The sequence below is a fragment of the Bombina bombina genome, chromosome 4 (assembly GCF_027579735.1).
Source record: "Bombina bombina isolate aBomBom1 chromosome 4, aBomBom1.pri, whole genome shotgun sequence".
In the NCBI taxonomy this organism is placed as follows: domain Eukaryota; kingdom Metazoa; phylum Chordata; class Amphibia; order Anura; family Bombinatoridae; genus Bombina; species Bombina bombina.
Genome location: NC_069502.1, coordinates 111,549,590 through 111,566,399, shown reverse-complemented (window position 1 = coordinate 111,566,399; position 16,810 = coordinate 111,549,590). Strand labels below are relative to the sequence as shown.

Genomic DNA, 16,810 nt, shown 5'->3' with positions numbered 1-16,810 from the left:
AAGGGAAAGAGGTGACATGATGGAAACCTTCAAATATATGAAGGGACTTAATAAAATAGAAGCTGAAAGCATTTTTCACAAAAAACAAATGCCAAAACAAGGGGTCACAATCTTAAGTTAGAGGGTAGCAGATTTAGGAGAAATTTGAGGAAGCATTTTTTTTACAGAAAGGGTGGTGGATTCATGGAATAAACTTCCATTTGAGGTGGTAAACACAAAGACTGTAAAGGAATTCAAAAATGCCTGGTAACATGTAATATGGGTAGACTTGATGGGCCTTTTTGGTTCTGATCTACCGTCAAATTCTATGTTTCTAACAATGGGTCAGCTCCTAAGCTTACATTCCTGATTTTCAAATAAAGATACCAAAAGAACAAAGACAAATTGATAATAGGAGTAAATCAGAATCATAAGAGAAAATATTTGTGTTTCATATCCCTTTAAGTGAATAGACTAGATCACTGGTTTTCAAACATGTTGTCAGGCCTCCCTGATTTTAAGGATATCTGAACTGGAGCACAGGTGAAATAATCATCTTATTAGTAAACATGGTTATTTTACCCGCTCTCATCCAAGGTAATCCTTAAAATTTGTCCCGTTGGGGAGGTCTAACAACAGTTTTGAAAACCAGTGGACTAGATAAAAAGGGAGTCACATTTGCTCATGCTCAGAACTGCCAGACTGAAACTTAAGTTTCAAAAAGTTCCACTCTTATCACCAGGGTGGATTTGATTTAAATCAAATTGATTTAAATAACAATTAAATTAGTAGTCAGTAAGACTGATTTAAATCATGGTTTTCCTTTTTAGAATAATAACTTTTCAGATTATTTTTCCGGTTATATCAGATCGTTACTATTTGGTTATATATCAATAAATATGCATAGATAGATCATTGAAATTAATTAATTTATTGGGAGGTGAACTTTCTCCAGTTTAATGGGTAATCTTTCATATTTGATCAATTTTTCAGCTGGACATTATTGGAAGGAGAAAAATGATTACCTTAAAGGGACAGTCTACTCCAGAATGTTTGTTGTTTAAAAAGATAGATAAAACCTTTATTACCCATTCCCCAGTTTTGCATAAGCAACACAGTTCAATTATTATACTTTTTTACTTCTGTGATTACCTTGTATCTAAGCTTTTGCAGACTGCCCCCTTATTTCACTTCATTTGACAGACATGCATATAAGTCAATCAGTGCTGACTCAAAAATAACTCCACAGGAGTGAGTACAATGTTGTCTATATGGAACACATGAACTAGCGCTGTCTAGCTGTGAAAAAACTGTGAACATGGACTGAGATAAGAGGGGGGCCTTAAAGGGCTTAGAAATTAGCATATAAGCCTACTTAGGTTTAGCTTTCAGCAAAGAATACCAAGAGAACAAAGCAAATTTGATGATAAAAGAAAATTGGAAAGTTGTTTAAAATTGCATGCCCTATCTGAATCATTAAAGTTTAATTTTCAGTAGACTGTCCCTTTAATAATAACAATTTAAATAGTTTTATTTAAAGGGACCGTCAACACAAAATTTGGAATGACTTATTCCTATGTAGTAGTTAATATTGATTTAATCCTCCTTTAGCCGATGTTTAATGCATTAAATGCATTAATCCTCTATTTAAATCATGACTGAACATTTTTGGGTTTTATGTTTCTGTAGTGGTATAAATAAACACAATGTGACCCGTATAATCTTATGCATCCTTAAAGGGATACTAATCCCTGTCTTACGCTTGCTTCTTGGTGGCTAAATGTAGCCACCAATAAGCAAGCACTATCCAGGGTGCTGAACCTAAAATGGGCTGGCTCCTAAGCTACATTCCTGCTTTTTAAATAACTATAGCAAGAGGATAAATAAAAATGAATAATAGGAATCAATTATAAAGTGTCTTACAATTGCATGCGCTATCTGAATCATGAAAGAAAAAAATTGGTTTTTGTATCCCTTGAAGGATGCATTAGATTATGTGGGTCACATTGTGTTTGTTTATTTATACCATTAAAGGAACATGGAACCCAAAAATGTTCAGTCATGATTTAAATAGAGGACACATTTTTAAGCAACTTTCCGGTTGATCAAATTTGCTTAATTCTTTTTGTATTCTTTGTTAAAGGAGCAGCAATTCACTATTGGGAGCTGGTTGAGCCAATTACAAGAGGCATATATGTACAGCTACCAATTAGTAGATAACCCCTAGTGGTGCATTGATGATTTTGAGCCTACCTATTATTATTATTATTATCGGTTATTTGTAGAGCGCCAACAGATTCCGCAGCGCTAGCCTAGATATGCTTTTCAAGAATGGGAACCAAGAGAATACAGTAAATTAGATCATAGGAGTAAATTGAAAAGTTGTTTAATATTGTATGCTCTATCTGAATAATGAATTAAAAATATTGGGTTTCAGGTACCTTTTAAATATGTGAAGTTCTGAGCTACATACGTAAATGTCTGCAGCAACTGTCTTTTATAAAAGCCCCTTTATGAGTATTAGAATATTGATGTCCTAGTGTGAAAAATATTAACTGTTTAGCCTCAACGTAGTTTAAATTTAAATTTGACAAAAGCTTAACGAAGAAACATAAATTGCCACCTTAACCAAGCTTTCTGTCTTGGAAAATACCTTAAAAGGATACTGAAATCAAAATGAAACGTTCATGATTGAAAGAGAGGCTACATAAGTAGCTGCTGTCATGGAAAGGTGCAAACCTTTAACCAAGGAGTACAAGAGAAAGAAGTAAATTTGATAGTAAATTGTTGTTTTTTTATTGCATGCGGAATCATAAAAGTTTAATTTTAACGTCCTTGTCCCTTTAAAAAACAGCACATTCTAGTTAATAAGTCAATTACAATTAAATAATATATTTTGTTTTACCAACAGCCAAGAAAGCTTCCAAGTTCCGGGACTGGCTGGATTGTAGTAGCATGGAGATCAAACCAAATGCAGTTGCCATGGAGATTTTAGCCTATCTGGCCTATGAAACAGTAGCCCAGGTATGTACTTATATGGCTTTATTATAATGAATTTTAATTTTTTTAAAGTTAGATACAAGTTAATTATTTCTTTATTACCCATTCCCCAGTTTTGCATAACAAACATAGTTATATTAATATACTTTTTACCTCTTTGATTACCTTGTATCTAAGCCTCTGCAGACTGTCCTCTTATTTCAGTTCATTTTAGCAAATCATAAGTAACTCCACAGGCGTGAGCACAATGTTATCTATATGGTACGCATGAACTAATGTTCTCTAGCTGTGAAAACTGTCAAATGCATTCAGATAAGAGGCGGCCTTCAAAGGGCTTAGAAATTAGCATATGAGCTTACCTAGGTTTAGCTTTCAACTAACAATATACTGAGAGAACAAAGCAAATTTGATGATAAAAGTGAATTTGAAAGTTTTTTTTAATTTGCCTGCCCTATATGAATCATGAAAGTTTAATTTTGTCTAGACTGTCCCTTTAATGTTTTACACTTAAAGGGCCAGTAAAGTCAAAATTAAACTTTCATGATTCCGATAGCGTGCAATTTTAAATAAACTCTCCAGTTTACTATAATTTTCTAATTTGCTTCGTTCTTTTGGTATCCTTTGTTGAAAAGCACACCTAGGTAGGCTCAGAAGCAGCAACACACTAATGCAATCTAGCTGCTGATTGGTAGCTGCACATATTATTATTATTATCGGCTATTTGTAGAGCGCCAACAGATTCCACAGCGCTAGTTTTATGCCTCTTGTCATTGACTCACACAATGTGTTCAGCTAGCTCTCCATAGTGCGGTGCTGCACCTGAGCCTTCACTTCAAAAAGGTTACCAAGAGAATGAATTCAGATTTGAAAAATAGAAGTAAATTGTAAAGCTGTTTAAAAAATTATTATTATCGGTTATTTGTAAAGCGCCAACAGATTCCACAGCACTAAATATACAGTATATGCTCTATCTAAATCATGAAAGAAAAAATTGGGGTTCCATGTCCCTTTAATGTAGACATAGATCTGCCTGTCTGTCTATCTAAATACACCAAACAAAATTAATTCTACCACCTAATTAATGCTCATTGTATTACTTTATACATAGAAAGCAACAGTTAAAGGGATATATTACCCATAAGCTAAATCACTTGAAAGTAATATAGCGTACCTGTACACAACTGACTAAAAAAAATCAAATTAACAAACTTTATGTAAAAATTGAAGATATTTTACCTCAGCTCAGTTTTTTTCAGTGCTGCTCTTTTTACTACAAAACAACAACAAGTATTGTTCTCTTTACTGTCAACAGCACAATAAAAAAACAGTCAATCAGTTTCATCACTGGTGAGTTCCCACCATGCTTTACTGTGAATTTGTGAGATTATAACATATTCGGGTGAAATTTCCCAGTAAACTTACTCTAGGGAGGGAAATAAAGTGACTGTGTCTGCACATGTCGTTTGCACGGTCCCTCGCTAGTTCTGGGACTAGCATCCTGATTGGATGCTTAAAGACCCTTTACAGGGGGATGTGGCTACTGAAGGCATTTTTAGGTAGAATATATTACAATTTAAAATTGTTTGTGTGATATTTTCTAGGCAGATTTTTACAGACATACTGTACTAATTTCAAGTATCATGTCCATTTGATTTATTTATTTGTTGAAATAAATAAGAAAAATAAAAAGCAAATTTTGTTTAAATTTAAAGTGAAACTAATAGTCAACTAATTTCTAGACATGTATTGCTCAGTGGCTTAGTGGGACAGCTCAAACAAAAAAAGAAGTTGGTTTATTCACTATACAAATATAAATGTTTCAAAATAAAATTAAAGTAATGTAATACTCTATTTTAAATAGAATAGAGATTACCATGTCATATAATATGAATTTAATAAATCAAATGAATATGAGAGAGTCAAAGAATAAGTGCAGCAATACAGTGATAACTCACACTAACATGAGCAAAATTTGAGAATGTGTATTTAAATGTGTATATATCATGATTTAGGGCTAGATTTCAAGTGGAGCACTAATTTATTGTGTGCCCTTAAATGGTCAAATTCACCCGTTCACGGGAATACACTAAATAACCAGCCATTAAAAGTGACTGGTTATTGCTACCGCAAATCTGAAAATTAACCAGAGGTCAGACCGCTGGTTAATTTTAAAAAAATATCCCCCAATTGCCCCCAAAATAAAGTGTGAGGTCCCTTTTTAATTTAAAAATATTGTAGCATCTGTATTTTTTGTTTAAAAGAAAACAGCACAAAGCAGTTTTTAGTGGTTAAAGTGCCTTTACATAGCGGTCTATGGGAACTGTGTGTCCTCTATAAATACAGTATATATATATATATATATATAGAGAGAGAGAAAATATATATAAGCTGTGTGAACAGCGATGCTATAGCGTTAAGGGAATCTGCTGAGAAGCAGTTATGAAGTAAAAAGGTGTGTCATTGTGAACCGAATTTGCATATCTTACCCAGAATCCTGTGCTGCATTGCAAACAATGTATTCCAGAGGTTTTCTGTGGGAAAAACAAGCCTTCTGGCCTGTCTAGATTTGTTAATGAACTACACAATTAGTTGTTTTCCTTTTTTAGACACGGTGAGTCCACGGGATCATTCATTACTTATGGGATATTCACCTCCTGGTCACCAGGAGACGGCAAAGAGCACCACAGCAAAGCTGATAAATAGCCCATCCCCTCTCTCCCACTCCAGTCATTCTCTTTGCCTGCCTTAAGATAGGATGCGGTAAAGTGAGGTGTTAGATTTGATTCTTCAATCAAGAGTTTATTATTTTATTTTGCAGTATATTTTAATACTGTTTTTTTCCTGGGGTATAGCAGTGTTCCATTTCAGTCTCTGCTTAAAGAGCTTTGGTGGCTTTAAAGCAATGGGAACTTGTGGGACATATTTTAACTCACTGCGCCTCCCATACAGTATTGCTGCCCTACCCCTGAAAATCCTGAGGAGTATGCATCAGGAATTTCATTTACTACAGAGGTCCATGTGGAGGGATGGGGCTCCACAAACCGGCTGAACTGCCTTGGCTATCAGGCAGCAACATGAGGTAAGTGCTTGTTTATTTCCCTAAGCTGTTAGAGGAAAAGGAGCACTTTATTGCACTTCATGGAATTTACACAGTAAGCTTATAGCATTTTACAAGATAAGCACTTGGGACTTTATTCTCTCAGAGTGAGAGTATGAGACAGCATATTACTGGGGCTGGGAGACAAGCTTTAATGGTGGTTCCCACATGGCTAAACGTTTTTTTTTTGTTTTTTGTTTTTTACTATGGTTGCTTGAAGAGCGGTTAGAGATGCTTAGACATGCCCACAAAGGGGCGGAGCTTTGTTATTGCACAGTTTTTACTTTTACTCTGGCCTAGCCTAGGAGTAAAAGATTCACCGGAGTTCCTCTCAGGATCCCTGCTCAACTTAAATAAAGCAGGTTTCTAGGACAGTGATCCGGTTTTAAGCTGCATCGTTTTTATTAACCCCTATCGATCCAGAGTGACAGTGTGTGTTACAAGTCCGGTCAGAGGGTCAGGTAGGCGCCTCAGCAAGGCTGCTGAGGTGTAGGGGTGCATTATTTTTCAGTTTGGAGTGTAAAAAACATTGTTTTGAATGTTTTTTTATTATTGCAGTAAAAAAGTTACGTTTTAAAGTGACAGTAACGTTTTTTTGATTAAAATATTTTTTTCATTTCAAATTATTGCATTTTGTTTATTGTGCTTAAATATGGACACAGGAGCCTTGCAGGACTTTACTTGCTCCTTATGTTTTAATGCTAATGTGGAACCACCAATCCCTTTCTGTCCCTCATGCATTCAGAGGGCTTTAGATGGCAGAGAATTGCTTTTTACTGAGCAAAGCCTTTCTACTATAGATGCTTCCCAGAAGTCTAGTGAGTATGGTCCATGTAGGCCGCAGCTTTCTCCCCATACATCCCAATCCATAACGCCCGCTCAACCAGTGCCCTGTACTCCTGCTTTAGCGCCCACAATTACACTAAAAGACATAGCTTCCCTTATGTCATCTACTATTAATGAAGCATTGTAGGCCTTTTCCCCCCTACAAGAAGGTAGTCGTAAAAGGAAGGCTAGACAATCTCTAAGTGAGGGTGCAGAGTCTACCGATAAACCTTCCCAACCTGAGGAGGAAGGCAAGGAGGTTTTATCTGAAGGGGAAATTTCAGATGCAGGGAGTTCAATACCGCAAGTAGATTCAGAGGTTGAGAATTTTAGGTTTAAACTTGAGCACCTCCGTATGCTATTAAGGGAGGTTTTAGTTACGTTAGACGACTGTAGTCCCACGCTGGTGGTGGCTCCTACATGTTCCAACAAGTTGGACACGAATATTGATATTCCTGCCTTTTCAGAGGTTTCTCCGGTTCCAAAGCAAGCTTCAGAAATACTCGTTAGGGAATGGGAGAGGCCTGGTATACCTTTCTCTCCCTCACCCATGTTTAAGAAAATGTTCCCTGTAGCGGACACTTTTAAAGAGACGTGGCAGGCTATTTCTAAGGTGGAGGGCAATATCTCCACCCTGGCTAAGAGAACTACTATTCCCATAGAGGATAGCTGTTCATTCAAAGACTCTATGGATAAAAAGTTAGAGGGTATACTCAAGAAAATTTATGTGCATCAGGGTCTACTGATGGAACCTACTACCTGTTTTATTTCCGTCACGGGTGCGATAGCATACTGGTTGGATACTCTATCTGAGTCGCTTAGATCCGAAACTCCCCTAGAGGAGATACAAAACAGGATAAAAGCTCTGAAACTCACTAATGCCTTTATTACAGACGCTTCTTTGCAGGTCTTTAAGCTGGCAGCTAAAAGTTCGGGTTTCTCGGTCCTAGCCCATAGGGCTTTATGGCTAAAACCTTGGTCTGCGGACGTATCTTCAAAGACTAAGCTCCTTTCTATCCCTTATAAGGGTAAGACCTTGTTCGGACCTGCTTTGAAGGAGATCATTTCTTATATGTCAGGAGGTAAGGGTCATCTTCTCCCGCAGGATAAGAAGATTAAACTTAAAGGACGACAGAATAATTTTCGTTCCTTTCCAAATAACAAAGGAATTGCTTCCTCTTCTTCTGCCAAGCAGGTGCAAACTAAGCCTGCATGGAGGCCCAACCCTTCTTGGAAGCCCAAGCAAACCAAGAAGCCTGAAATTGGAACTAAATCAACATGAAGGGCATGCCCCCGATCCGAGCCGGATCTGGTAGGGGGCAGACTATCCCTTTTTGTTCAAGATTGGGTGTGGGATGTTCAGGATCCCTGGGCTTTAGAAATAGTGACCCAGGGGTACAAATTGGAATTCAAGAATTTCCCCCCCCCCCCCCGTCGGCAGGTTCCTGCCTTCAAGATTATCTGCAGGCCAGATAAAAAGAGAGGCGTTCTTACGTTACATAGAGGGTCTCTGTCATGGAAGTGATCGTTCCCGTTCCAGCACAGGAACAGGGTCAGGGTTTCTATTCAAACCTGTTTGTGGTTCCCAAAGAGGAGGGAACCTTCAGACCAATTTTGGACCTCAAGAGTCTAAACAAATTCCTAAGAGTTCCGTCCTTCAAGATGGAGACTATATGTTCCATTCTACCACTGATTCAAGAGGGTCAGTTCATGACCACAGTGGACCTAAAGGACGCATACCTACATGTTCCCATTCACAGGGACCATCACAAATTTCTAAGGTTTGCATTTTTAGACAAACACTTTCAGTTTGTGGTGTTGCCTTTCGGTCTGGCCACTGCTCCAAGAATATTTACAAAGGTGCTGGGATCTCTACTGGTGGTTCTTCGACCGCAAGGCATTGGAGTGGCGCCGTATACGGACGACATCCTTATTCAAACGCCATTGTTTCATCTAGCCAGATCCCACACCGACCTGGTGTTATCCTTCCTGAGAACTCACGGGTGGAAGATAAATCTGGAAAAAGCTCCTTGTTTCCAAGTACAAGGGTAATCTTTTTGGGGGCCATAATAGATTCCCTATCAATGAAAATTTTTCTGACAGAGGTCAGGAAAACAAAGATTTTACAGACTTGTCGCACCCTTCAGTCCACTCTCCGGCCTTCAGTGGCTCAATGTATGGAGGTAATCGGGCTGATGGTGGCAACAATGGATATCATCCCGTTTGCTCGGTTCCATCTCAGACCTCTTAAGCTAAGCATGCTCAGACAATGGAACGGGGATTGTGCAGACTTGTCTCCTCAGATACTCTAGATCAGGAGACAAGGGATTCTCTTCAATGGTGGTTGTCTCTGGATCATCTATCCCAGGGAACCTGCTTTCGCAGGCAGGCCTGGGAAATTGTTACAACAGACGCCAGCCTTCTGGGGTGGGGAGCTGTCTGGAACTCCCTAAAGGCTCAGGGACTTTGGACTCAGTCAGAGTCGGTTGTTCCCATAAACATTCTAAAACTAAGAACGATCTTCAATGCGCTTCTGGCCTGGCCTCAGTTAGCCGCGGCCAAATTTATCAGGTTCCAGTCAGACAATGTAACTTCTGTGACTTACATCAATCATCAGGGGGGAACAAGGAGTTCCCTAGCGATGGCAGAAGTATCCAAGATAATTCAATGGGCAGAGGCCCATTCTTGTTGTCTGTCAGCGATCCACATCTCGGGAATAGACAACTGGGAGGCGGATTTCTTGAGCAGACAAACGTTCCATCTGGGGGAGTGGGAACTCCATCTGGAGGTGTTTTCCAATCTGATCCTCAAGTGGGGTCAGCCGGAGTTGGACCTGATGGCATCTCGACGGAATGTCAAACTTCTAAGATACTGGTCGAGGTCCAGGGACCCCCCAGGCGGAGCTAATAAACGCTCTGGCGGTTCCTTGGAACTTCAATCTAGCATACCTGTTTCCTCCATTTGCTCTTCTTCCTCCTGTAATTGCCCGACTCAAACAGGAGAGGGCGTCGGTGATTCTCATAGCACCGGCATGGCCTCGCAGGATTTGGTATGCAGATCTAATAGAGATGGCATCTCTACCACCTTGGAGACTTCCGTTGAGGAAGGACCTTCTCATTCATCCTTCATCCAAATCTAGCTTCTCTTAAGCTGACTGCTTGGAGATTGAACGCTTAATTTTATCCAAGCGTGGGTTCTCTGATCCGGTCATAGAGACCATGGTTCAGGCTCGTAAACCTGTAACTAGAAAAATCTACCATAAGATTTGGCGTAGATACTTTTATTGGTGTGAATCCAAGGGCTACTCTTGGAGTAGAGATATGAATTCCTAGTGTTTTGTCCTTTCTCCAGGAGGGTCTGGAGAAGGGTTTATCTGCTAGCTCCCTAAAGGGTCAAATTTTGGCTCTATCCATTTTGTTTCACAAACGTCTAGCAGATGTATCAGATGTACAATCTTTTTGTCAGGCCTTGGTCAGGATCAGGCCTGTGTTCAGACCAGTTACTCCTCCATGGAGTCTTAATTTAGTTCTCAAAGTTCTTCAAGGGGCTCCGTTTGAGCCTATGCATTCCTTAGATATCAAGTTGTTATCTTGGAAAGCTCTTTTTCTCGTTGCTATTTCTTCTGTGCGAAGAGTCTCAGAACTCTCGGCGCTACAGTGCGAATCTCCATACCTTATTTTCCACTCAGATAAGGTGGTGCTTAGAACAATATTAGGGTTTCTTCCTAAAGTGGATAGGAACATTAACCAAGAAATTGTTGTTCCTTCCTTGTGTCTTAATCCTTCTTCCCAGAAGGAGAGGCTTCTTCACAATTTGATGTGGTACGTGCCTTGAAGTTTTATCTTCAGGCGACTAAGGACTTTCGTCAATCCTCTTCTTTGTTTGTAGTGTTTTCTGGAAAATGTAAAGATCGGAAAGCTACGGCTACTTCTCTTTCTTTGTGGCTGAAGAGTATCATATGTTTCGCCTATGAGACTGCTGGGCAGCATCCTCCTGAGAGGGTTACGGCTCATTCCACGAGGGCTGTAGCTTCCTCATGGGCATTCAAGAATGAGGCTTCGGTGGAGCAGATTTACAAGGCTGCAACTTGGTCCTCTCTTCATACGTTTTCGAAATTTTACAAGTTTGCCTCGGCTGAGGCTGTTTTTGGGAGAAAGGTTCTTCGTGCAATGGTGCCTTCCGTTTAGGTCCCTGTCTTATCCCTCCCGTATCATCCGTGTCCTCTAGCTTGGGTATTGTATCCCATAAGTTATGAATGATCCCGTGGACTCACCGTGTCTAAAAAAGGAAAAGAAAATTTATGCTTACCTGATAAATTTATTTCCTATTTGACCCGAGTCCACGGCCCACCCTTTTTTTATGTATAGACAGGTTTTTATTCTTTATAAACTCCAGACACCTCTGCACCTTGGCTTTCCTTTCTTTCCTAACTTCGGTCGAATGACTGGAGTGGGAGAGAGGGGATGGGCTATTTATCAGCATTGCTGTGGTGCTCTTTGCCGCCTCCTGGTGGCCAGGAGGTGAATATCCCATAAGTAATGAATGATCCCGTGGACTCATTGTGTCAAAAAGGAAATAAATTTATCAGGTAAGCATACATTTTCTTTTCTCTATTTCATGCGTAGTGGAGGATTTTAAACTCACCTTTTACCTCCCCCTAATTTTAAATGTTGTTGTATTGTATATATATATATATATATATATATATATATATGTATTTGCTTATATATATGAATAAAAAAGGGACACACTCGCCGGGTATTAACCAAATAGTATTTAATAATAAAAAATGAGGTGACGTTTCGTGGTAATTAACCCCGTCCTCAGACCTTTAAAAAACCATATGCATAACTCCTATAAATATACAAACTTACTTAACCTCCACCAACACCCGCGACAGTCCGGAAATGCCCATGGCGTCCTGCTCGCACCACTGCGCAGGTCCGACGGTTGCCATGGCAACTGGAAGTCACTTCCTATTCGGAACAAATACAAATAGGCAGATATTAACAGATCATTGTAAATACAGGAAAAATAGCAACCAGTTACAACGCTAGCTAAATGTTGTCATAGTATAGATGAAAGGGAATATGGTAATAGGGAAAATATACCCCGCAACACATTACACTAAATGTACCAATACATTTCTTTCCCTATCATATATACAATAGGTTAGTACTATACATTAAAAGGACAGTATACACCAGAATTTGTATTGTTTTAAAGGATAGATAATCCCTTTATTACCCACTCCCCAGTTTTGCATAACCAACACAGTTATATTAATATACTTTTAACCTCTGTGATTATCTTGTATCTAAGCCCCTGCAAACTGCCCTTTTATTTCAGTTCTTTGACAGACTTGCAGTTTAGCCAATCGGTGCCTGCTCCCAGATAACTTTATGTGCACGAGCACAGTGTTATCTATATGAAATACATGAACTAACACCCTCTCTAGTGGTGAAAAACTGTTAAAATGCATTCTGAAAAGAGGTGGCCTTCAAGGTCTAAGAAATTAGCATATGACCCTCCTAGGTTAAGCTTTCAACTAAGAATACCAAGAGAACAAAGCAAAATTGGCGATAAAAGTAAATTGGAAAATTGTTTAAAATGACATGCTCTATCTGAATCACGAAAGTTTATTTTGGCCTAGACTGTCCCTTTAAATTGGTCACTACATAGAAAACATATAAATTCCAATAAAACTACTGTCTGACTTAGGTAACTAACTAAGCGGCTCGCTGATAGGGACTACAAAGTGTGACCAATATTATAGGAAACAATACCAATCTAGATTAGCATTTAAGCCTTTCGGAGCAAGGGTATTTAAAGTAAATATCCATTTGGACTCCTTTTGCAAGAGCAGCTTGTCTCTGTCTCCCCCTCTATTTAGTTTAGGGACATTTATATACGGACAAAACACAATTTTTAAACAAAAACCAGAGGTGATTACTGTCACCAATTACTCCAAGGTCACATTTATTTCTATAATGATCCATTCTTGCTTCTGTATTCTCATTTGTTCATCACTTAGCAACTTGCAGTATTATTCTATTAAAGTAAATTGTATAGAGACTGGATCTTTATCAGTCTGTTGAGGGAGAGCTCATTAAACAATTATTTAATTTTTGGTGTCTAGTGTTGGAGACAGAGAAATCCCAACTGAATCAAGACATTGGGATACTATCAAAATTATTTAACATTTATGTCAAAGTTTACATCAATGATAGATATTGAAAAGTGGATTTAATAATCCTGTTAAGGACTAATGAACCTTTTAATACCCTTCCATAATATACATTTTTTTGTGGAACAATTGTTAAAAAATAATCCTAAATTAATTTAATGAGTTGTTAAAAAAAATGTTTTCTTTAATGCATTATGTAATAAATGTAATAATACAATGCTGTTATCTGTAAGAACCTTGTATTACATGAATGCACATCTGGTATCTGTGGTTTATCCCTACAAGAGATTAAACACATAGTTAAAGGTGCACATGCATTGCTGTGCCCTGCTCAAGAAAGCTATTGCAAGAGCTAATACTGTTACTAATGTAAATAATTACTGCCTTTTATTACTAAAATACCCCTTTAAGAGTGCTACTTGTACAGTGTTGTTTTTGTAATATTTGATCAGATCTTGTGTGTTGTTTTGTTTGCTTTTGCAGTTAGTGGATCTCGCTCTTTTGGTGAAGCAAGATATGAGTTCTAAGACCTGTGATCCCTTTGTGCAAGCTATATCTACCACCGTCATACAAAACCGTAACTCTACTGAGGTATATTAATAATCCATATATATTATTATTGTATTTATTTATTATACAATTCAATATTATTCAATCAATTACACAAACAAACACTATATGGCATATATAAAAAGTGAATTTATGTGTCTTATTAAAGCATAAATGGTAAACACCACCATGGAATTCATTATTTCCTAAATATTTCAAACACACGCATTAAAGAAACACTCAGGTTAAATTACATTTTCATGATTCAGATACAGCATGCAATTTTAAACAACTTTCCAATTTACTTCCATTAAAAAAAAAATGTGCACAGTCTTTTATATTTACATTTTTTGAGTCACCAGATCCTACTGAGCATGTGCAAGAATTCACAGACTATACGTATATGCATTTGTGATTGGCTGATTGCTATCACATGGTACAAGGGGAGTGGAAATATACATAACTTTGAAATTTGTTATAAAAAAATCTATTACTCATTTGAAATTCAGACTAAGTGCTATTGCATTGTCTTGTTATCTTGCATTTGTTGATTATGCAAATCTAATGTGTTGACTGGTCCTTTAAAGTTCCACGTTATCTTCCCTAAACACCATAATTAAAGGGACAATCAACACCAAAATTGTTATTGTTTAAAAAGATAGGTAATGCTTTAACTAGCCATTCCCCAGCTTTGCACAACCAACATTGTTATATTAATATACTTTATAACTTTAAAACTGCTAGTTCATGTGAGCCATATAGATAACATTGTGCTCTCTCCCGTGGAGTTGTGCATGACACTGCAATAACTGGCTAAAATGCAAGTCAATAAGTAATAAATAGTCATGTGATCAGGGGGCTGTCAGAAGAGGCTTAGATACAAGGTAATCACAGAGGTTAAAAGTATATTAATATAACTGTGTTGGCTGTGCAATCCTGGGGAATGGGTAATAAAGGGATTATCTGTCTTTTTAAGCAATACAAACTTTGGAGTTGACTGTCCCGTTAACAATTTTAAACTTGTTTTACAATAAAAAATAGTAATTTATAATTGGGAGGTAAAATATATTTTTTTTAACTTTGCACCGTCTTGCACACAGATGAGTGGATATAACAAATTAACTATAAAATATTAGTTTAATCTGAAAACTTCTGATTTCACAGTGGGCTGACTGTACATATTTGGTTAATGTTTCTTTGATCATATCCCTGTCCAAAATCTGAAAATGCCTTAAATCAAAGGGCTTTTTTATCTCCTGAGTTGCTAGATTTCTCATGGCTAACCAGTCAAGTCTATAGTTAGGAGCTGCTAGCTATCTCATGGCTAACCAATCAAGTCTTTAGTTAGGAGCTGCTAGCTATCTCATGGCTAACCAATCAAGTCTTTAGTTAGGAGCTGCTAGCTATCTCATGGCTAACCAATCAAGTCTTTAGTTAGGAGCTGCTAGCTATCTCATGGCTAACCAATCAAGTCTTTAGTTAGGAGCTGCTAGCTATCTCATGGCTAACCAGTCAAGTCTTTAGTTAGGAGCTGCTAGCTATCTCATGGCTAACCAGTCAAGTCTTTAGTTAGGAGCTGCTAGCTATCTCATGGCTAACCAATCAAGTCTTTAGTTAGGAGCTGCTAGCTATCTCATGGCTAACCAATCAAGTCTTTAGTTAGGAGCTGCTAGCTATCTCATGGCTAACCAATCAAGTCTTTAGTTAGGAGCTGCTAGCTATCTCATGGCTAACCAGTCAAGTCTTTAGTTAGGAGCTGCTAGCTATCTCATGGCTAACCAGTCAAGTCTTTAGTTAGGAGCTGCTAGCTATCTCATGGCTAACCAATCAAGTCTTTAGTTAGGAGCTGCTAGCTATCTCATGGCTAACCAATCAAGTCTTTAGTTAGGAGCTGCTAGCTATCTCATGGCTAACCAATCAAGTCTTTAGTTAGGAGCTGCTAGCTATCTCATGGCTAACCAGTCAAGTCTTTAGTTAGGAGCTGCTAGCTATCTCATGGCTAACCAGTCAAGTCTTTAGTTAGGAGCTGCTAGCTATCTCATGGCTAACCAATCAAGTCTTTAGTTAGAACTGCTAGATTTCTTATGGCTGACCAGTCAAGTCTTTAGTTAGGAGCTACTAGATTTCTCATGGCTGTCCAGTCAAGTCTTTAGTTAGGAACTGCTAGATTTCTCATGGCTAACCAGTCAAGTCTTTAGTTAGGAGCTACTAGATTTCTCATTGCTAACCAGTCAAGTCTTTATTTAGGAGCTTCTAGATTTCTCATGGTTAACCAGTCAAGTTTTTATTTAGGAGCTACTAGATTTCTCATGGCTAACCAGTAAAGTGTTCGGTTAGGAGCTGCTAGCTTTCTAATGGCTAACCAGTCAAGTCTTTAGTTAGGAGCTGCTAGCTATCTCATGGCTAACCAGTCAAGTCTTTAGTTAGGAGCTGCTAGCTATCTCATGGCTAACCAATCAAGTCTTTATTTAGGAGCTACTAGATTTCTCATGGCTAACCATTCAAGTCTTTAGTTAGGAACTTCTAGATCATGGGTCGCCAACCTTTCAGACCTCAGGGACCACTAAACTCAAAATTTTGAATCCCGTGGACCACTAACATGATTTTTTTTACACACACACACATACTGTACATAACTAGTATAACCATAGCTAAGTTTACATTATGTATATATTTACACATTTTTAAGAATTATTTTTTGGAATTAACTAACTGAATGACAGAACTGAGAGAATACTTCCAAATGACAGATGAAGGTGAGTGCCAACTTTTGAGCTGGAAACAGAGAGACAGAAAGTGGGAAAAAAATAATTATGTTTAAAAGGACCACAAAACTTCCGAGTTACCAATTATGTTTAAAAGGACCACAAAACTTCCAAGTTACCTCCCCAGTTACTTATGATCATGGACAGACATCGGAGTCATAAATTATGTTTATATCAGAAAGCTCTCTATATGGATGTGAGCTAACCACGACTGATATTACTGGCAGTTACTATAATACTGGTGGGATATGGCTGATCTGCTGGATGGCAATTACTAGAATTCAGATGGAATGGCTTTGTGCGTGGGAAAATTGTTAGAATGAAAAATAATTAATATTTCATTTTTAAAAAATCAAGATGGAGGGGAGGAAGACAAACAGTGATGTGAATCCATCTGAAGGAATTAGG

At 38.0% G+C, this 16,810-nt stretch overlaps 1 protein-coding gene across 2 annotated transcripts in view; it reads left to right on the top strand.

The window, feature by feature from the left end:
- Positions 1–16,810, top strand: part of SUPT3H (SPT3 homolog, SAGA and STAGA complex component) — a 1,388,329-nt gene that overhangs the window by 1,057,009 nt on the left and 314,510 nt on the right. For both annotated transcript variants that reach the window (XM_053709596.1, XM_053709597.1), the window contains exons 8-9: positions 2,891–3,003; positions 13,572–13,679. In XM_053709596.1, coding sequence (XP_053565571.1) covers positions 2,891–3,003; positions 13,572–13,679 — 221 coding nt within the window. The remainder of the gene's footprint in view (positions 1–2,890; positions 3,004–13,571; positions 13,680–16,810) is intronic.